This window comes from Silurus meridionalis, chromosome 14, assembly GCF_014805685.1.
Source record: "Silurus meridionalis isolate SWU-2019-XX chromosome 14, ASM1480568v1, whole genome shotgun sequence".
Classification (NCBI taxonomy): Eukaryota; Metazoa; Chordata; class Actinopteri; order Siluriformes; family Siluridae; genus Silurus; species Silurus meridionalis.
Genome location: NC_060897.1, coordinates 20,786,623 through 20,809,308, shown reverse-complemented (window position 1 = coordinate 20,809,308; position 22,686 = coordinate 20,786,623). Strand labels below are relative to the sequence as shown.

The following is a 22,686-nucleotide window of genomic DNA, read 5'->3' as shown; positions in this document are numbered from 1 at the left end:
GGAGTTACACATGTTAAACACTTTGTCAAACAGCAAGAAAACACAAGCTTTCAAAAAAATCTGACTCTCCTGCACAAACAAAAATCAACACAAAGTTTAAATATGGACAGCAACCAGACATGACAACAACATTAAAATATACAATCTGTGTATGCAGCCACTGCAAACTGGACAACTTTAAAAAATAATTTTATGATTTTAAAGCTGTATAAAACAAGATGCTGTGCAATCAGTGTTTCATCATATTGTATTTCCTGTAGCGGTCACCACGTGATGTCTATCACTTACTTGTTTTGATACATATTTAAAAGTAAGGGTTTAAAATTTCCATGTTTCGAATGGAAATCAGTGGAATGAGAAGTATAGTGTCATCACAGCTTTATGCTGAGGAAAACCTGCTGTTTCAGCAGAGTGACACCATGTTATACAGTGGACCCTGAATTACTTCCTCTACGGTCTAAGTCTTCAAATATAAAGTTGAAAATCATTGTTTTCTCTTCGGTAAAACTACAGATATAAAATTCAGTTAATAGTCACACTGTAATTGGAATCATATGTGGTGATCAGATCTTAAATGTGGAATGTTAGTGATAAGATCTTAAGTGGTCTACACAGAGCCCTGACCCTCAACCCCTATATAAAATATCAGATGTGAATTCAAGCTACGTTTCTTCAAGAAATATTATAAGCAGTTCTCAAATACTGAAAATAAAGAGTACAAACTCCATTTAATATTTATTAGGTCTTGAGTTTCACTGATGTATGACAAGGTTTTTGTAATGAGATAAACCACTGTGGCCCCAGTTGCCACTATATAGCACATTGATACACTCAATTACAAAAACATCCCCCTTATGATGACTGAGCCAATGATTTAGTGAAAACAAAAAATATTACTGTATTACATTAGAAAAAAGAGACAGATTACTTAATCAATTAATTTGCACTAAATTAAATTAACCTAAAACCTAAGTAATATACAAAATAATACAAAAGTAATAAATATAATATTCAAGAAAAATTACATTCTTTTGCTCCAGAACAACAACATAAAAAATATATTTGAATTATATGCATTTTCTCATTGCTTTTTGATTCCAGGCAACTATATCGCTACTATTGTCTGTGCCTATGAAGTATAAATATGAAGATGCACATGTTGAAACCATCATCAAACATCAAGCTGTAGAAAACAAGAGCTTTCAAAACACCTGCACATGAACATACATCCACAGAATAGTTTAAGAATTTACTCACATTCATAAAAGTTGTCTGCTACTGTATACTGTTATAGAAGACCTCCATAATATTCTAAAAGATCTATCAGTCAGGATTTGGGCCTCATGATCATACTCAGAAAGTGTTTTTAAAATGGTAAATCATTTTTTATCGGTCACTGATTGTCATTATGTCTAAAAGCTTATGTTGCTCAACTTAAGTGCAGCATTTTATACTAATTGATCCTTTTATTCTTCTAGAATGAACACTGTGGCATGACCACAGCTTTATGCTGATCAAACAGTTATTTCAGCAATGAGAGACACCAGATTATGAATATGGAGTGTAAATCGGACATTACACAATGAATCCTGAGTTACTTTCTCCACAGTCTCAGTCAGTAAAGTGCAAAGTTGAACACAGTGTAGGGCAGTAATGCGTTACTAGTAATGCGTTATTGTAACAAAGTTACTTTTGACAGTAACTAATACTGTGACGCGTTACTTTTAAAAATAAAGTAACTCCGTTACCGTTACCGTATGGTGCGTTACCCGTTACTTTTTTAAATGAATGAATATGGGCTGAAGTGTAGACTACAGTCTGACCTGTTTATAGCAGAGACGCATTGTAGGTTTGGTGGATGAACCACTGTATACACGAAGAAGACGCACTGTGGGCGTGTCTCCGTTTATTCAGGTCTGTGCGGCAGTAATGGCGAGTCGAGGCGAGAGCAAGACGAGTTTCTCAAAGTGGAAATATGCTCATTATTTCACTTTAGTTGAGTATAATTACAAAAAATGTTTTAGTCGAATGTAAGCTGTGTCTTTCTGGTTCGAAGGTCGTATCTACTGCGAAAGCAACACCCCCAGAAACTCCATGCCTCGACGAAGCTAGAAGCTTGAAGCTAACCCGGTGTTCTGTTCTACATTGTTGATAGTTTTCATACTTGAGCTGTGAAAGGAACATGTTTAAAAGCTCAACACAACAGCTTTTATGATGCAGAAGCAACTTTAGTTTTTGATTCTAAATATATTATCCAGCTTGTTTTGTTATTTATTTCAGAAATCCTTGTGATATATTCAGTTACTTTTTAAATGAAGTAAAGAGTAACTGTAACTAGTTACTATTTTTTAGTAACTAGCACAACACTGGTTGAACATATGTTTTTGGGGTAAAATCACAGATATAGAATTCAGTAAACAATACAACTGTAACTGGAATTGTGTGATGGTCAGATCAGTTTTAAATACGCTTTGCACAGAGCCCTGAAATTCAAAACCTCAAGTTATTATTAATAACCTGATTTAAGCCTCTTTGTTGTTTCTGCAGCAACTGACCCCCTGATCAGCTCAACATGGACAAACCTTATTGATACTTTTTTTTTTTTAGAAATCAAATGTAAACTCAAACTATATTTTGCTATTTGAAATGTAAGAAGCAGTTCTCATACACAACACTTCAGAGTACAATCTTGCTTCATTTGAAATGTACTTAGTCTTCAGTTTCAGCTACAGGTTTTTGTAATGGGAAAAACCACTGTGGGCGTTGCTATATGGGTTACACACTGATACACTCAGTTACAAAAAACAACTCCCTTATACTGACTGAGCCACTGATTTATTCACCACTAATAATTATTAAGTTAAATAATTACACATGTTAAAAACTTTGTCAAACAACAAGAAAACACAAGTTTTCAAAAAAATCTGACTCTCCTGCACAAACAAAAATCAACACACAGTTTAAATATGGACAGCAACCAGACATGACAACAACAATAAAATATACAATCTGTGTATGCAGCCACTGCAAACTGGACAACTTTTAAAAATAATTTTATTATTTTAAAGCTGTATAAAACAAGATGCTGTGCAATCAGTGTTTCATCATATTGTATTTCCTGTAGAGGTCACCACGTGATGTCTATCGATTACTTGTTTTGATACATATTTGAAAGTAAGGGTTTAAAATTTCCATGTTTCGAATGGAAATCAGTGGAATGAGAAGTATAGTGTGACCACAGCTTTATGCTGAGGAAAACCTGCTGTTTCAGCAGAGTGACACCATGTTATACAGTGGACCCTGAATTACTTCCTCTACAGTCTTCGAATATAACGTTAAAAATCATTGTTTACTCTTGGGTAAAAGTACAGATATGGAGTTCAGTAAATAATAAAACTGTAATTGGAATCATATGTGGTGATCAGATCTTAAAAGTGGAATGTTAGTGATAAGAACTTACGTGTTCTGCACAGAGCCCTGACCCTCAAACCCTATATAACATATCAGATCTGAATTCAAGCTACGTTTCTTCAAGAAATATTATAAGCAGTTCCCAAATACTGAAAATCAAGAGTACAAACTCCATTTTATATTTATTAGCTCTTGAGTTTCACTGATGTATGACAAGGTTTTTGTAATGAGATAAACCACTGTGGCTCCAGCTGCTATAGTATATACACATTGATACACTCAATTACAAAAACATCCCCCTTATGATGACCGAGCCAATGATTTAGTGAAAACAAAAAAATTATTACAGTCAAAAGTAAGAGACAGATTATTTAATAAATTAATTTGCATGGAATTAAATTAACCTAATAACTAAGCAATATACAAAATAATACAAAAGTAATAAATATAATTTTTAAGAAAAATTACATTCTTTTGATCCAGAACAACAACAACAAAAAATACATATGTATATTTGAATTATATGCATTTTCTTATTGCTTTTTGATTCCAGGCAACTATATCGCTACTATTGTCTGTGCCTATGAAGTATAAATATGAAGATGCACATGTTGAAACCATCATCAAACATCAAGCTGTAGAAAACAAGAGCTTTCAAAACACCTGCACATGAACATACATCCACAGAATAGTTTAAGAATTTACTCACATTGATAAATGTTGTCTGCTACTGTATACTGTTATAGAAGACCTCCATATTATTCTAAAAGATCTATCAGTCAGGATTTGGGCCTCATGATCTTACTCAGAAAGTGTTTTTAAAATGGTAAATCATTTTTTATCGGTCACTGATTGTCACTATGTCTAAAAGCTTATGTTGCTTAACTTAAGTGCAGCATTTGATACTAATTGATCCTTTAATTCTTCTAGAATGAACAGTGTAGCATGACCACAGCTTTATGCTGATAAAACAGTTATTTCAGCAATGAGAGACACCAGATTATGAATATGGAGTGTAAATCGGACATTACACAATGAATCCTGAGTTACTTTCTCCACAGTCTCAGTCAGTAAAGTTGAACGTCTATGTTTTTTCTTGGGTAAAATCACAGATATTGAATTCAGTAAACAGTAAAACTGTAACTGGAATTGTGTGATGGTCAAATCAGTTTTAAATACGATTTGCACAGAGCCCTGACCCTCAAACCCTCAACTTATTATTAATAACCTGATTTAAGCCTCTTTGTTGTTTGTGCAGAAACTGACCCCCTGATCAGCTCAACATGGACAAACCTTATTGATACATTTTTTTTTTAAGAAATCAAATGTAAACTCAAACTACATTTTGCTATTTGAAATGTAAGAAGCCTTTCTCAAACACAACAATTCTGAGTTCAATCTTGCTTCATTTGAAATGTACATAGTCTTCAGTTTCAGCTACAGGTTTTTGTAATGGGAAAAACCACTGTGGGCATTGCCAGAGTAAGCGTTACACACTGATACACTCAGTTACAAAAACAACTCCCTTATACTGACTGAGCCCCTGATTTATTCACCACAAATAATTATTAAGTTAAATAATTATTACAGATCAAGAGAATGAGCCAGATTATTTTACATTAACTAAATTTACAAAATAAAAAAACTAAAAAGTAATAAATATAATCTTTAAGCAAAATAAAAAACTTTGCTCCAAAGCAAAAACAATCAACTGTATTTTGCAAATTATATGCATTTTTTATTGCTGCGTTTCAGTAACTATATTGCTACAGTTTTTTTTACATATGAACTATACATGGAGTTACACATGTTAAGTTTATCAAACAAATCTGACTCTCCTGCACATGAACAAAAATCACTGCATAGTTTCAAATGCGAACAGCAACCAGATATGACAACAAAATATACAATCTGTGTATGCAGCCACTGCAAACTGGACAACTTTTTAAAAATAATTTTATGATTTTAAAGCTGTATAAATAAAGATGCACAGAGCCCTGTCCCCTTAACCCCTACATAAAATATTAGATGTGAATTCAAGCTACGTTTCTTCAAGAAATATTATAAGCAGTTCTCAAATATTGAAAATAAATAGTACAAACTCCATTTAATATTTATTAGGTCTTGAGTTTCACTGATGTATGACAAGGTTTTTGTAATGAGATAAACCACGGTGGCTCCAGCTGCTACTATATAGCACATTGATACACTCAATTACAAAAACATCCCCCTTATGATGACTGAGCCAATGATTTAGTGAAAACAAAAAAATTATTACTGTTATTACATTAGAAAAAAGAGACAGATTACTTCATAAATTAATTTGCACGGAATTAAATTAACCTAATAACTAAGTAATATACAAAATAATACAAACGTAATAAATATAATATTTTAAAAAAATTACATTCTTTTGCTGCAGAACAACAACAAAAAATACATATGTATATTTGAATTATATGCATTTTCTTATTGCTTTTTGATTTCAGGCAACTATATCGCTACTATTGTCTGTGCCTATGAAGTATAAATATGAAGATGCACATGTTGAAACCATCATCAAACATCAAGCTGTAGAAATGTCTAAAAGCTTATGTTGCTTAACTTAAGTGCAGCATTTGATACTAATTGATCCTTTAATTCTTCTAGAATGAACAGTGTAGCATGACCACAGCTTTATGCTGATAAAACAGTTATTTCAGCAATGAGAGACACCAGATTATGAATATGGAGTGTAAATTGGACATTACACAATGAATCCTGAGTTACTTTCTCCACAGTCTCAGTCAGTAAAGTGTAAAGTTGAACATCTATGTTTTGTCTTGGGTAAAATCACAGATATGGAATTCAGTAAACAGTAAAACTGTAACTGGAATTGTGTGATGGTCAGATCAATTTTAAATACGGTTTGCACAGAGCCCTGACCCTCAAACCCTCAACTTATTATTAGTATCCTCCTTTAAGCCTCTTTTTTCTTTTTTTTTTTTTCTAAAGCAACTGACCCCCTGATCCGCTCAATATGGACAAACCTTATTGATACTTTTTTCTTTAAAAAAATGATCAAATGTAAACTCAAACTACATGTTTCTCTTTGAAATGTAAGAAGCAGTTCTCAAACACAACAGTTCAGAGATCAAACTTGCTTCATTTGATATTTATTCGGTCTTTAGTTTCAGCTACAGGTTTTTGTAATGGGAAAAACCACTGTGGCCAGAGCCGTATTGGTTACACACTGATACACTCAGTTACAAAAACAACTCCCTTATACTGACTGAGCCACCGATTTATTCACCACAAATAATTATTAAGTTCAATAATTTTTACAGATCAAGAGAATGAGCCAAATTATTTTACATTAACTAAATTTACAAAATAAAAAAACTAAAAAGTAATAAATATAATGTTTAAGAAAAATAAAAAATTTTTAGCTTTAAAGCAAAAACAATCAACTGTATTTTGCAAATTATATGCATTTTTTTAATGCTCCATTTCAGTAACTATAGTGCTACAATTTCTTCACATATGAAGTATATATATGGAGTTCCCCTTCAGGAACTCGAGCTGCGTCGAAACGCTATGGGAACGCCCCTGCGTGACCGCGCTCTGAACCACGTGTGTAATCTGACCAATAGGCGTTTGGAACGTGACGTCATCAGCGGGCGACGTCGCGTAAACAGGAAGCTACAAATGGCTGCGAGATGGACCAGACGCTAGCTTTCTGCTCGTTCAGGTAAGCGCTGTTTCACTGTGTTTTTCTGGTCGAGTGATGGCTGGCAGACAGGGTTTCCGTAAGTGCGTGCATCCGTGTCCGCGTTTTATTACCGGTAAGGATTCGCATGATCGGTGCGTTGTTTGCCTAGGAGTGGAGCATGCACAATCGGCTCTCGAGGGAGTCGATTGCTCTCATTGTAGCCGCATGGCTATGCGCACGCTTCGCTCCCGGAGAGCGCTCTTTGAGAGGAGCTCTCTCCCTCGCGGCTCCGGTCCCGCTCTCGCCGAGGCAAAGCGGCGCCGGCGCCGTCAGGCTCGTGAGGCCGATTTAGCGGCCGAGTTGGAGTCGGATGAGTCCGCTTCAGCTTCGCCGGCTGAATTTAGCTTCGGCTCTATTGGGGAAGCAGGCCCGATGGCTGCTTCTTCTCCCGGTACGAGCAGCGCGGCATTACATGTCTCTCTCTCCGAGGAGGGTGAGCTGATGGATGCTAGCGAGCCCGTGGAGCCCTCTCAGCCTGTGCTGTACGAGGAGCTCCTCGAGGTCGTGACACGAGCCGTTGCTAAGCTGGATCTAGCTTGGCCGGTGGAGCAGCAGAGACAGCGCGCACCCAGTAAGCTGGATGAGCGTTTTCTGCGTCCTGTGTCGCTTCCTCGGCGCCGGGGCCTGCCGTTTTTTCCTGATCTGCACGCCGAGGTGTCCAGTTCTTGGGAAACCCCATACTCAGCGCGTGCTTCGCCACACCACCCTCGACGGCGCGAATGTGGTTGGGGCTAAGGCGGCGGTTATGGGCGATGCCGCGTGTCGAAGAGACGCTAGCTAGCTACCTCTCCTAGCGTGGCATCGTCGCTAAAGGCTCGGTGTTCCCTACTAAACCGCCACGTGCTACATCGGCTTTAGTGGGGAAGGCTTACGCGCAGCGGTCAGGCTGCGGGATGTCTCCACACCATGGGTGTGTTGCAGGCATACCAGGCTGACCTGCTGCGTGACTTGATGAGGACTTAGCTCCGGGGCCACCGACATTAAGGAGTTACGTCGCGCTGCCGACCTAACCCTTCGGGCCACGAAGCACACGGCGCGGGCCGTTGGTCGGTCCATGGCGGCCCTGGTAGCCACGGAGCGGCATCTGTGGCTCACCCTGTCCGACCTCCCGGACAAGGATCGAGCTGTGCTCTTGAACGCACCGATGGCTCCTCCTGGTCTGTTTGGTGACGCGGACGGCGGTCGTGAACAGGTTTCAGGAGTCTAAGAAGCAGTCGGCGGCGTTTCAGCAGTACCTCCTCGCCGGTCACGTGGGGCTGGTCGGCGGCAGCCCCAGCCTGGTCCTTCCGGGCACCGCGAAGCTCAGATACAGAGCGTCGCCACCCGGTCTCCGCGGGCGGGTCCTAAGGGTCCCAGGCGTCGCTCTGGGCCCAAGAAGGAGCGGGCTGACCTGAGGGTCACCTCGGCTCCAGCAAACGGGCCGTGGTAATGGAAATCCTGACGATTTTCGGTCGAGGGGCGGAGTTCGCCTCACGCCACGGTGCCCGCCCCTCCCCGCACCACCAGGAGGTCGGGCCGTGGACTCTGCCACAGGATGTGCTTCAGAGCGGCCGCCCTCCAGCGGGTGCCTCCTCCACCCAAAGTCTCGCACGGATGGGGAGCCCGCCGCCTCTTCGAGGTGTCTTCAGCTGCAGGGCCCCGCCCAGCTGCTCTGAGTGGGTCAGAGGCCAGTCCCGAGGCTGGTTCCCTGAGGAACTTTCTGGCAGCTTGGGAGGTGCTGCCAGGAGTCTCCCAGTGGGTCCTGCGGACCGTAGAAGGGGTTACGCCTGCAGTTCGCGTCCTCTCCTCCCCTGCTTTCAACGGGTGTGTCCCACCCTGGTGGGTCCCGAGCAGGCTCTGGTCCTGAACAGGAAGTGCGCACGCTCCTGGGGAAAGGGGCCATCGAGGTGGTTCCCCCCTCGGTTCGAGAGTCAGGCTTCTACAGCCCGTACTTCGTTGTTCCGAAGAAGGATGGGGGGTTGCGTCCCATTCTGGATCTTCGCCTTGAACCGCTCTCTCAGGAGACTCAGGTTCAGGATGCTCACCCTCAAGGGGGTCGTGACGCTTATCAGGTCCGGGGACTGGTTCGTCACTGTAGATCTGAAGGACGTGCTTTCACATCTCCATCCTTCCTGCACACAGGAGGTTCCTGAGGTTTGCTTTCGGGCGTAGCATACCAATATCGGGTCCTCCCGTTCGGTCTGGCACTCTCTCCCCGCACCTTCACGTTGTGCGTCGATGCTGCACTGGCCCCGCTGCGGCTTCAGGGCATCCGCATTGTGAATTACATCGACGATTGGTTGATCGTGGCTCCTCGAGCACCAGGCGGTTCGGCATCGAGATGTCGCCTCTCCTGCATGAAGGTGCTTGGGTTTCGCTAACGCCAGGAAGGGCGTGCTTTCTCCTGCACAGAGAACCACCTTTTTGGGCGTGGTATGGGACGCGGCCAGGATGCAGGCACAGTTGTCGCCTGCTCGGGTCGAAGTCATCCTTACGGCCGTCAGGAGGGTGCGGGAAGGTTTACGTGTCGGCCATCGCGGCATATAGCTCCCCGCCTGCGGGGCAGTCGCTGGGTAGACACCCACTGGTAACACGTTTCCTCCGTGGCACCCGGAGGCTGCGGCCCGGGACGCGACCCAGAGTGCCTGTCTGGGATCTGGCTGTTGTGCTGGCGGCTCTTTCTGAGCCCCCCTTCGAGCCGTTGGCCGATGTGGCCCTTAGGTTTCTGTCGGTTAAGACCACCTTTCTGTTGGCGATTTCCTCCTGAAGAGGATTGGGGATCTGCAGGCTCTGTCCATGGCCCCGTCTCGCCTGGAGTTTGCCCCTGGCATGGCCAAGGTGTTTCTCTACCCGAAACCTGGGTACGTGCCTAAGGTGCCTACGGCCCCCTCACGCCCTGTCGTGTTGCAGGCATTCTGCCCTCCTCCGTTTACTGCCCCCGACCAGGAGCGACAGCACCGACTGTGTCCGGTGCGAGCACTGGATACTTACCTCCGCAGGACGAGTCCTTGGAGGAAGTCGGAGCAGCTGCTTGTCTGCTATGGCCCTAATAAGAAAGGTTTCCGCCAATAAGCAGACATTGAGCAGATGGGTTGTGGATGCGATTGTGTCGGCTCACGAGTCCTCTGGCCTCCCCGCACCGCTTGGGGTTCGAGCTCACTCCACCCGGAGTGTGGCGGCCTCTACGGCCTGGTCTGCTGGGGTCCCACTCCAGGACATCTGTGACGCGGCGGGTTGGTCCACCCCGCTGACCTTCGCCAGGTTCTACGACCTGACCTCAGAGCCACCCGGGCTCCTCTGTTTTGCGTGCTGGTGCCGAGGCCCTCACTCTCTAGGCAGGGTCTGGTCAGTGTGGCGTGATTGGACACTCGTTCCCATAGCGTTTCGACGCAGCTCGAGTTCCTGAAGGGGAACGTCTCTAGGTTACGACCGTAACCCTAGTTCCCCGAGGGAACGAGACGCTGCGTCTCCGTGCCACACTTCCTGCATCCCTGCGGCGCTTACCTTCTCTCGCAGGAGCTAGCGTCTGGTCCATCTCGCAGCCATTTGTAGCTTCCTGTTTACGCCGACGCCGCCCGCTGATGACGCCACGCCCAAACGCCTATTGGTCAGATTACACACGTGGTTCAGAGCGGTCACGCAGGGGCGTTCCCATAGCGTTTCGACGCAGCGTCTCGTTCCCTCGGGGAACTAGGGTTACGGTCGTAACCTAGAGACGTTACACATGTTAAAAACTTTGTCAAACACCAAGAAAACACAAGTTTTCCAAAAAATCTGACTCTCTTGCACATGATCAAAAATCGCTAAACAGTTTTAAATACGGACACCAACCAGACACGACAACAACATTAAAATATACAATCTGTGTATGCAGACACCGCTAACTGGACACATTTTTAAATATAATTTTTCTATTATTTTGAAGCTGTGTAAAACAAGATGCTGTGCAATCAGTGTTTCATCACATTGTATTTCCTGTAGAGGTCACCACGTGATGTCTATCGATTACTTGTTTTGATACATATTCGAAAGTAAGGGTTTAAACTTCCCATGTGTTGAATGGAAATCAGTGGAATGAAAAGTGTAGTGTGACCACAGCTTTATGCTGAGGAAAACCTGCTGTTTCAGCAATGAGTGATAGCATATTATAAATATGTGAAAAGGAGATTACAGTAGACCCTGAGTTACTTCCTCTACAGTCTAAGTCTTCAAATATAAAGTTGAAAATCTTTTTTTTCCTCTTCTGTAAAAGCACAGATATGGACTTCAGTAAATAATAAAATTGGAATTGGAATCATATGTGGTCATCAGATCTTAAAAGTGGAATGTTAGTGATAAGATCTTAAGTGTTCTGCACAGAGCCCTGACCCTCAACCCCTATATAAAATATCAGATGTGAATTCAAGCTACGTTTCTTCAAGAAATATTATAAGCAGTTCTCAAATACTGAAAATAAAGAGTACAAACTCCATTTAATATTTATTTGGTCTTGAGTTTCACTGATGTATGACAAGGTTTTTGTAATGAGATAAACCACTGTGGCTCCAGCTGCTATAGTATATACACATTGATACACTCAATTACAAAAACATCCCCCTTATGATGACTGAGCCAATGATTTAGTGAAAACAAAAATTATTACTGTATTACATAAAAAAAAAAGAGACAGATTACTTCATGAATTAATTTGCACGGAATTAAATTAACTTAGTAAATAAGTAAGATACAAAATAATACAAAAGTAATAAATATAATATTCAAGAAAAATTACATTCTTTTGCTGCAGAACAACAACAAAAAAAACATATGTATATTTGAATTATATGCATTTTCTTATTGCTTTTTGATTTCAGGCAACTATATCGCTACTATTGTCTGTGCCTATGAAGTATAAATATGAAGATGCACATGTTGAAACCATCTTCAAACATCAAGCTGTAGAAAACAAGAGCTTTCAAAACACCTGCACATGAACATACATCCACAGAATAGTTTAAGAATTTACTCACATTCATAAAAGTTGTCTGCTACTGTATACTGTTATAGAAGACCTCCATAATATTCTAAAAGATCTATCAGTCAGGATTTGGGCCTCATGATCATACTCAGAAAGTGTTTTTAAAATGGTAAATCATTTTTTATCGGTCACTGATTGTCATTATGTCTAAAAGCTTATGTTGCTCAACTTAAGTGCAGCATTTGATACTAATTGATCCTTTTATTCTTCTAGAATGAACAGTGTAATGTGACCACAGCTTTATGCTGATAAAACAGTTATTTCAGCAATGAGAGACACCAGATTATGAATATGGAATGTAAATCGGACATTACACAATGAATCCTGAGTTACTTTCTCCACAGTCTCAGTCAGTAAAGTGTAAAGTTGAACACAGTGTTGGGCAGTAATGCGTTACTAGTAATGCGTTATTGTAACAAAGTTACTTTTGACAGTAACTAATACTGTGACGCGTTACTTTTAAAAATAAAGTAACTCCGTTACCGTTACCGTATGGTGCGTTACCCGTTACTTTTTTAAATAAATGAATTCGGGCTGAAGTGTAGACTACAGTCTGACCTGTTTATAGCAGAGACGCATTGTAGGTTTGGTGGATGAACCACTGTATACACGAAGAAGACGCACTGTGGGCGTGTCTCCGTTTATTCAGGTCTGTGCGGCAGTAATGGCGAGTCGAGGCGAGAGCAAGACGAGTTTCTCAAAGTGGAAATATGCTCATTATTTCACTTTAGTTGAGTATAATTACAAAAATTTTTTTAGTCAAATGTAAGCTGTGTCTTTCTGGTTCGAAGGTCGTATCTACTGCGAAAGCAACACCCCCAGAAACTCCATGCCTCGACGAAGCTAGAAGCTTGAAGCTAACCCGGTGTTCTGTTCTACATTGTTGATAGTTTTCATACTTGAGCTGTGAAAGGAACATGTTTAAAAGCTCAACACAACAGCTTTTATGATGCAGAAGCAACTTTAGTTTTTGATTCTAAATATATTATCCAGCTTGTTTTGTTATTTATTTCAGAAATCCTTGTGATATATTCAGTTACTTTTTAAATGAAGTAAAGAGTAACTGTAACTAGTTACTATTTTTTAGTAACTAGCACAACACTGGTTGAACATATGTTTTTTTTGGGGTAAAATCACAGATATAGAATTCAGTAAACAATACAACTGTAACTGGAATTGTGTGATGGTCAGATCAGTTTTAAATACGGTTGCACAGAGCCCTGAAATTCAAAACCTCAAGTTATTATTAATAACCTGATTTAAGCCTCTTTGTTGTTTCTGCAGCAACTGACCCCCTGATCAGCTCAACATGGACAAACCTTATTGATACTTTTTTTTTTTTTAGAAATCAAATGTAAACTCAAACTATATTTTGCTATTTGAAATGTAAGAAGCAGTTCTCATACACAACACTTCAGAGTACAATCTTGCTTCATTTGAAATGTACTTAGTCTTCAGTTTCAGCTACAGGTTTTTGTAATGGGAAAAACCACTGTGGGCGTAGCTGTATGGGTTACACACTGATACACTCAGTTACAAAAACAACTCCCTTATACTGACTGAGCCACTGATTTATTCACCACTAATAATTATTAAGTTAAATAATTACACATGTTAAAAACTTTGTCAAACAACAAGAAAACACAAGTTTTCAAAAAAATCTGACTCTCCTGCACAAACAAAAATCAACACACAGTTTAAATATGGACAGCAACCAGACATGACAACAACAATAAAATATACAATCTGTGTATGCAGCCACTGCAAACTGGACAACTTTTAAAAATAATTTTATGATTTTAAAGCTGTATAAAACAAGATGCTGTGCAATCAGTGTTTCATCATATTGTATTTCCTGTAGCGGTCACCACGTGATGTCTATCAATTACTTGTTTTGATACATATTTGAAAGTAAGGGTTTAAAATTTCCATGTTTCGAATGGAAATAAGTGGAATGAGAAGTATAGTGTGACCACAGCTTTATGCTGAGGAAAACCTGCTGTTTCAGCAGAGTGACACCATATTATACAGATGACCCTGAATTACTTCCTCTACAGTCTTCGAATATAAGGTTAAAAATCATTGTTTACTCTTGGGTAAAAGTACAGATATGGAGTTCAGTAAATAATAAAACTGTAATTGGAATCATATGTGGTGATCAGATCTTAAAAGTGGAATGTTAGTGATAAGAACTTAAGTGTTCTGCACAGAGCCCTGACCCTCAACCCCTATATAACATATCAGATGTGAATTCATGCTACGTTTCTTCAAGAAATATTATAAGCAGTTCCCAAATACTGAAAATCAAGAGTACAAACTCCATTTAATATTTATTAGGTCTTGAGTTTCACTGATGTATGACAAGGTTTTTGTAATGAGATAAACCACTGTGGCTCCAGCTGCTACCCGAATATACACATTGATACACTCAATTACAAAAACATCCCCCTTATGATGACTGAGCCAATGATTTAGTGAAAACAAAAAAATTATTACAGACAGATTATTTAATAAATTAATTTGCATGGAATTAAATTAACCTAATAACTAAGCAATATACAAAATAATACAAAAGTAATAAATATAATATTTAAGAAAAATTACATTCTTTTGATCCAGAACAACAACAACAAAAAATACATATGTATATTTGAATTATATGCATTTTCTTATTGCTTTTTGATTCCAGGCAACTATATCGCTACTATTGTCTGTGCCTATGAAGTATAAATATGAAGATGCACATGTTGAAACCATCATCAAACATCAAGCTGTAGAAAACAAGAGCTTTCAAAACACCTGCACATGAACATACATCCACAGAATAGTTTAAGAATTTACTCACATTGATAAAAGTTGTCTGCTACTGTATACTGTTATAGAAGACCTCCATAATATTCTAAAAGATCTAACAGTCAGGATTTGGGCCTCATGATCATACTCAGAAAGTGTTTTTAAAATGGTAAATCATTTTTTATCGGTCACTGATTGTCATTTTGTCTAAAAGCTTAACTTGTTGCTCAACTTAAGTGCAGCATTTGATACTAATTGATCCTTTTATTCTTCTAGAATGAACAGTGTAACATGACCACAGCTTTATGCTGATAAAACAGTTATTTCAGCAATGAGAGACACCAGATTATGAATATGGAATGTAAATCGGACATTACACAATGAATCCTGAGTTACTTTCTCCACAGTGTCAGTCAGTAAAGTTGAACGTCTATGTTTTTTCTTGGGTAAAATCACAGATATTGAATTCAGTAAACAGTAAAACTGTAACTGGAATTGTGTGATGGTCAAATCAGTTTTAAATACGGTCTGCACAGAGCCCTGACCCTCAAACCCTCAAGTTTTTATTAATAACCTGATTTAAGCCTATTTGTTGTTTGTGCAGAAACTGACCCCCTGATCAGCTCAACATGGACAAACCTTATTGATATATTTTTTTTTTTAAGAAATCAAATGTAAACTCAAACTACATTTTGCTATTTGAAATGTAAGAAGCCTTTCTCAAACACAACAATTCTGAGTTCAAACTTGCTTCATTTAAAATGTACTTAGTCTTCAGTTTCAGCTACAGGTTTTCGTAATGGGAAAAACCACTGTGGGCATTGCCAGAGTAAGCGTTACACACTGATACACTCAGTTACAAAAACAACTCCCTTATACTGACTGAGCCACTGATTTATTCACCACAAATAATTATTAAGTTAAATAATTATTACAGATCAAGAGAATGAGCCAGATTATTTTACATTAACTAAATTTACAAAATAAAAAAAACTAAAAAGTAATAAATATAATCTTTAAGCAAAATAAAAAACTTTGCTCCAAAGCAAAAACAATCAACTGTATTTTGCAAATTATATGCTTTTATTTTTATTGCTGCGTTTCAGTAACTATATTGCTACTGTCAGGGGTGCAAAAGTAGGACCCAAATGCAGGACGCAGCAATAAAGCTAAACAGAAGTTTTTAATGTGAAATAATCCAGCAAGCACATAAAACAAAGTGTCCAAAAACTTACGGTCCTCAGGGTAAGATATCCTCAGGGTAAGATAAATGACACAAAAAAAAAACCACACAAAAACACGTGTCCAAAAACTTATGATCCCCTGTGAAAGGTAATCCACACAAAAGCAAGGTGTCCGAAAACTTATGGTCCCCTGTGAAAGTAATCCACAACAACCGAGCAAAAACGTATAGTCCTCCAGGGGAAATAGTCCACCGAGAAAACGCACATAAACGGAGAGAGACAAAACAAAAGACACCCGACCGGAATGAGAGAATGAAAAGGAAAGAACAGGGAAAAAAAAGAAAAAAAACAGAGCAAAGCCGCGACGGCGGCGCGGCGCGAAATCGCGGAAAAAACAAAGAGGAAAACGAAAACCGGAAGATCCGAAACTGAAAGCAAAAACGGGAAAAACAAAACCGAGGGACAGGGACGTCTCAAAGAAAAAAAACACGGAAGCCAACGAGACAATCTGGCAGCGCGCGTGAGAAAGCCGTGTCTATTTATGTGATGGCAAGATGGCGGCCTGGACGATTGCGGGTTCGCGCTACCCGGAAGTGGAAGCACCGGAAGTGCCCGCGCTGCTGACTGACAGTACCCCCCCCCTCAGGCCGGCTCCAGACGGCCCACCAGGCTGGCCCGGACTATTACAGTGGAAACAGGAAATAAGGCCGGGATCCAAAATGTGGTGCGCAGGGACCCACGAGCGCTCCTCAGGGCCGTAGCCCTCCCAGTCCACAAGGTACTGCAAGCCCCGACCCCAGCGCCTGGAGCGCAGGAGACGGCGCACAGTGAATGACCCGGGCGGGCGGAGGGGGTCTGGTGGAGGGAACCAGGGAGCAAGCCCGGACAGGTTTGAGGCGCGAAACATGAAAGGTGGGATGGACACGGAAGACTCTGGGAAGGCAGAGGCGGACGGCCGCAGGATTGAGTACCTTGGATATAGGGAAAGGTCCAATAAAACGAGGGGCCAGCTTCCTGCATGCGACCCTTAGTGGCAGGTCCTTGGTAGAGAGCCAAACCCTCTGGCCAGGGCGGTAAACGGGCGCCGCTCGGCGCCTGCGGTTGGCCCAGCGGGCATTGCAGCGGGGAGAGCCACCCGGGTCTTCCTCCAGGCACAGCGGCAGCGCCTGACCAAGGCACCGGCAGAGGGCACTGAGGACTCAATTTCCTGAGACGAAAAGATGGGCGGGTGATAGCCATAAGCGGCTTGGAACGGGAGAGGCCAGTGGAAAGGTAATCCACACAAAAGCAAGGTGTCCGAAAACTTATGGTCCCCTGTGAAAGGTAATCCACACAAAAGCAAGGTGTCCGAAAACTTATGGTCCCCTGTGAAAGGTAATCCACACAAAAGCAAGGTGTCCGAAAACTTATGGTCCCCTGTGAAAGGTAATCCACACAAAAGCAAGGTGTCCGAAAACTTATGGTCCCCTGTGAAAGGTAATCCACACAAAAGCAAGGTGTCCGAAAACTTATGGTCCCCTGTGAAAGGTAATCCACACAAAAGCAAGGTGTCCGAAAACTTATGGTCCCCTGTGAAAGGTAATCCACACAAAAGCAAGGTGTCCGAAAACTTATGGTCCCCTGTGAAAGGTAATCCACACAAAAGCAAGGTGTCCGAAAACTTATGGTCCCCTGTGAAAGGTAATCCACACAAAAGCAAGGTGTCCGAAAACTTATGGTCCCCTGTGAAAGGTAATCCACACAAAAGCAAGGTGTCCGAAAACTTATGGTCCCCTGTGAAAGGTAATCCACACAAAAGCAAGGTGTCCGAAAACTTATGGTCCCCTGTGAAAGTAATCCACAACAACCGAGCAAAAACGTATAGTCCTCCAGGGGAAATAGTCCACCGAGAAAACGCACATAAACGGAGAGAGACAAAACAAAAGACACCCGACCGGAATGAGAGAATGAAAAGGAAAGAACAGGGAAAAAAGGTAAAAAAAACAGAGCAAAGCCGCGACGGCGGCGCGGCACGCGAAATCGCGGAAAAAACAAAGAGGAAAACGAAAACCGGAAGATCCGAAACTGAAAGCAAAACGGAAAAACAAAACCGAGGGACAGGGACGTCTCAAAGAAAAAAACAGAGCAAAGCCGCGACGGCGGCGCGGCGCGAAATCGCGGAAAAAACAAAGAGGAAAACGAAAACCGGAAGATCCGAAACTGAAAGCAAAAACGGGAAAAACAAAACCGAGGGACAGGGACGTCTCAAAGAAAAAAAACACGGAAGCCAACGAGACAATCTGGCAGCGCGCGTGAGAAAGCCGTGTCTATTTATGTGATGGCAAGATGGCGGCCTGGACGATTGCGGGTTCGCTACCCGGAAGTGGAAGCACCGGAAGTGCCCGCGCTGCTGACTGACAGTACCCCCCCCCTCAGGCCGGCTCCAGACGGCCCACCAGGCTGGCCCGGACTATTACAGTGGAAACAGGAAATAAGGCCGGGATCCAAAATGTGGCGCAGGGACCCACGAGCGCTCCTCAGGGCCGTAGCCTCCCAGTCCACAGGTACTGCAAGCCCGACCCCAGCGCCTGGAGCGCAGGAGACGGCGACAGTGAATGACCCGGGCGGGCGGAGGGGGTCTGGTGGAGGGAACCAGGGAGCAAGCCCGGACAGGTTTGAGGCGCGAAACATGAAAGGTGGGATGGACACGGAAGACTCTGGGAAGGCAGAGGCGGACGGCCGCAGGATTGAGTACCTTGGATATAGGGAAAGGTCCAATAAAACGAGGGGCCAGCTTCCTGCATGCGACCCTTAGTGGCAGGTCCTTGGTAGAGAGCCAAACCCTCTGGCCAGGGCGGTAAACGGGCGCCGCTCGGCGCCTGCGGTTGGCCCAGCGGGCATTGCAGCGGGGAGAGCCACCCGGGTCTTCCTCCAGGCACAGCGGCAGCGCCTGACCAAGGCACCGGCAGAGGGCACTGAGGACTCAATTTCCTGAGACGAAAAGATGGGCGGGTGATAGCCATAAGCGGCTTGGAACGGGGAGAGGCCAGTGGCTGAGGACGGCAGAGTGTTATGGGCATATTCGGCCCATATCAGTTGCGAAGCCCAGGAAGCGTTGTCGTCAGTGCAAAGGATGCGAAGGGCTGTCTCCAGGTCCTGGAGGGGGAGGGGGAGGGGGGGGGGGGTACTGTCAGCCAGCAGCGCGGGCACTTCCGGTGCTTCCACTTCCGGGGTAGCGCGAACCCGCAATCGTCCAGGCCGCCATCTTGCCATCACATAAATAGACACGGCTTTCTCACGCGCGCTGCCAGATTGTCTCGTTGGCTTCCGTGTTTTTTTCTTTTTTCCACAAAAAAGAAACCTGCCCCCGCCGGGGAGGAGGAAGGGCGGATGATCCCAGAAGCGAGGGACTCCCGGATGTAGTCTGCCATAGCTTCCCTTTCAGGACCAGTCAGGTGGTAGAGGCGGCTCGGGAGGAGCCGTTCCCGGCAACAGGTCAATACCGCAATCATAAGGACGGTGGGGCGGTAAAGACAGGGCTCTAGCTTTACTGAAAACGACGCCCAAATCATGGTACTCCGCAGGGACAGAACCGAGGTCGGAGGTGGATTCCCCACCAGAACGACTAGGAGTCTGGGGAACCGAGGAGAGGCAGCTGGCATGACACGAAATCCCCCACTCCAACACCCGGCCACTGGTCCAGTCCAGGCGAGGGTTGTGCCTCTGCAACCACGGGAAACCGAACATGGCCGGCGCTCGCGGTGATGGGATGATGAGGAACGATAACCATTCGCGATGCTGTTCAGCGATGGAAACGAGGAGAGGCTTGGTGCGGTGGGTGACCCGATGGAGAATATGACCGTCAAAAGCGCGGACCAGGAGCGGTACAGGAAGAGGTTCGGACTCGACGCCCAGTTGACGAGCGAGCTCTTCGTCCAAAAACTCGGCGTCCGCCCTGGAGTCAACAAACACTGCCAATTCATGACTGCGGCCCCGGACATCGACTTGAACCTTGAGCAACAGCCTAGAGGGGGCTGGGAGTCCTTGGCCCGGCGTTGGCCCCACGTTCAACGCCGAGCCCTCTCTTTTGCTGGACAGGTGGCAGCTATGTGTCCCGCCTTGCCACAATACAAGCAGAGTCCCTGTGAGCGACGCCTCTCCTTTTCACTAGTGGAGAGGTGGCGGCGCCCAATCTCCATGGGTTGCGGAGGCAGACTAGACGAGGTACTGAAGTGAGATGGGTCAGAGGGAGAGGCGGGCTGCCAGGTCCCACGGAACCCCCCGTCCGAGCGGAATTCCTCATCCGCCGGTCGATTCGGTGGCCAGGCTGATCAGGAGTCCAGATCCTCTGAAGATCCCTGGCCGCAAGCTCGTTCTTGATCTCCGCTGAGCCCCTAAGAAAGACGTCGTAAAGCGCCGTGGCATCCCACTCACTCTCGGCCGCAGCGGTGCGGAAATCCGTGGCGTATTCCATGACAGATCGCCCGTCTTGAATGGTCTGGAACAACAACCGGGCAGCGTCCTGCCGGGGGGTGGCTGAATCGAAGATCTTGCGTAGCTCCTCAGAGAACGCACGATAGGAGGCACAGACCGAGGAATGGCGTTCCCACTCTGCCGTGGCCCACCGTTTGGCCTTACCCGAAAGCAAGGAGATCACATAGGCCACCTTGGTGAGCTCATCTGGAAAAGAAGAAGCCTGAAGCTGAAAAGTTATTTCGCAGCTCAACAAGAACGGACGGCACTCCCCTGGTTGTCCTGCGAATCGCTCGGGAGTCGGCAGATGAACCCCACACCTAGGTGCTGTTGGCGGGACGGGCGCCGGGGCGGCTGACGCGGCGGCATGAGCAGTGGTGTTCTCCGAAACAGACGCCTGGGCTACAGGGGCTGGGTTGCGCTGGAGAGCTAGTTCACGAATTGCACTTGCCAGTTCCTGTATCTGCTGGTGATGAGAGGTGGTGAGCTGCACTAAAGAGGAGAGCTGAGACTGCACATCGTCCGCTGGGTCCATGTCTGGCCAGATTGTACTGTCTTCCCCTGGAGGACTATACGTTTTTGCTCGGTTGTTGTGGATTACTTTCACAGGGGACCATAAGTTTTCGGACACCTTGCTTTTGTGTGGATTACCTTTCACAGGGGATCATAAGTTTTTGGACACGTGTTTTTGTGTGTTTTTTTTTGTGTCATTTATCTTACCCTGAGGACCGTAAGTTTTTGGACACTTTGTTTTATGTGCTTGCTGGATTATTTCACATTAAAAACTTCTGTTTAGCTTTATTGCTGCGTCCTGCATTTGGGTACTACTTTTGCACCCCTGACAGCTACTGTTTTTTTTACATATGAACTATACATGGAGTTACACGTTAAGTTTATCAAACAAATCTGACTCTCCTGCACATGAACAAAAATCACTGCATAGTTTCAAATGCAAACAGCAACCAGACCTGACAACAAAATATACAATCTGTGTATGCAGCCACTGCAAACTGGACAACTTTTTAAAAATAATTTTATGATTTTAAAGCTGTATAAATAAAGATGCACAGAGCCCTGTCCCCTTAACCCCTACATAAAATATTAGATGTGAATTCAAGCTACGTTTCTTCAAGAAATATTATAAGCAGTTCTCAAATATTAAAAAAAAATAGTACAAACTCCATTTAATATTTATTAGGTCTTGAGTTTCACTGATGTATGACAAGGTTTTTGTAATGAGATAAACCACTGTGGCCCCAGCTGCTATAGTATATACACATTGATACACTCAATTACAAAAACATCCCCCTTATGATGACTGAGCCAATGATTTAGTGAAAACAAAAAAATTATTACTGTTATTACATTAGAAAAAAGAGACAGATTACTTCATAAATTAATTTGCACGGAATTAAATTAACCTAATAACTAAGTAATATACAAAATAATACAAAAGTAATAAATATAATATTTAAAAAAAATTACATTCTTTTGCTGCAGAACAACAACAAAAAATACATATGTATATTTGAATTATATGCATTTTCTTATTGCTTTTTGATTTCAGGCAACTATATCGCTACTGTTGTCTGTGCCTATGAAGTATAAATATGAAGATGCACATGTTGAAACCATCTTTAAACATCAAGCTGTAGAAAACAAGAGCTTTCAAAACACCTGCACATGAACATACATCCACAGAATAGTTTAAGAATTTACTCACATTGATAAAAGTTGTCTGCTACTGTATACTGTTATAGAAGACCTCCAAATTATTCTAAAAGATCTATCAGTCAGGATTTTTGCCTCATGATCATACTCAGAAAGTGTTTTTAAAATGGTAAATCATTTTTTATCTGTCACTGATTGTCATTATGTCTAAAACCTTATGTTGCTCAACTTAAGTGCAGCATTTGATACTAATTGATCCTTTTATTCTTCTAGAATGAACAGTGCAGCATGACCACAGCTTTATGCTGATAAAACAGTTATTTCAGCAATGAGAGACACCAGATTATGAATATGGAATGTAAATCGGACATTACACAATGAATCCTGAGTTACTTTCTCCACAGTGTCAGTCAGTAAAGTGCAAAGTT

At 42.9% G+C, this 22,686-nt stretch overlaps 1 protein-coding gene across 1 annotated transcript in view; it reads right to left on the bottom strand.

Moving 5' to 3' along the window:
- The window catches only part of ighd (immunoglobulin heavy constant delta), a 111,774-nt gene that overhangs the window by 38,093 nt on the left and 50,995 nt on the right, over window positions 1-22,686 (bottom strand). The window contains 2 exon segments of the mRNA XM_046865729.1: window positions 798-810; window positions 18,070-18,075. Coding sequence (XP_046721685.1) covers window positions 798-810; window positions 18,070-18,075 — 19 coding nt within the window.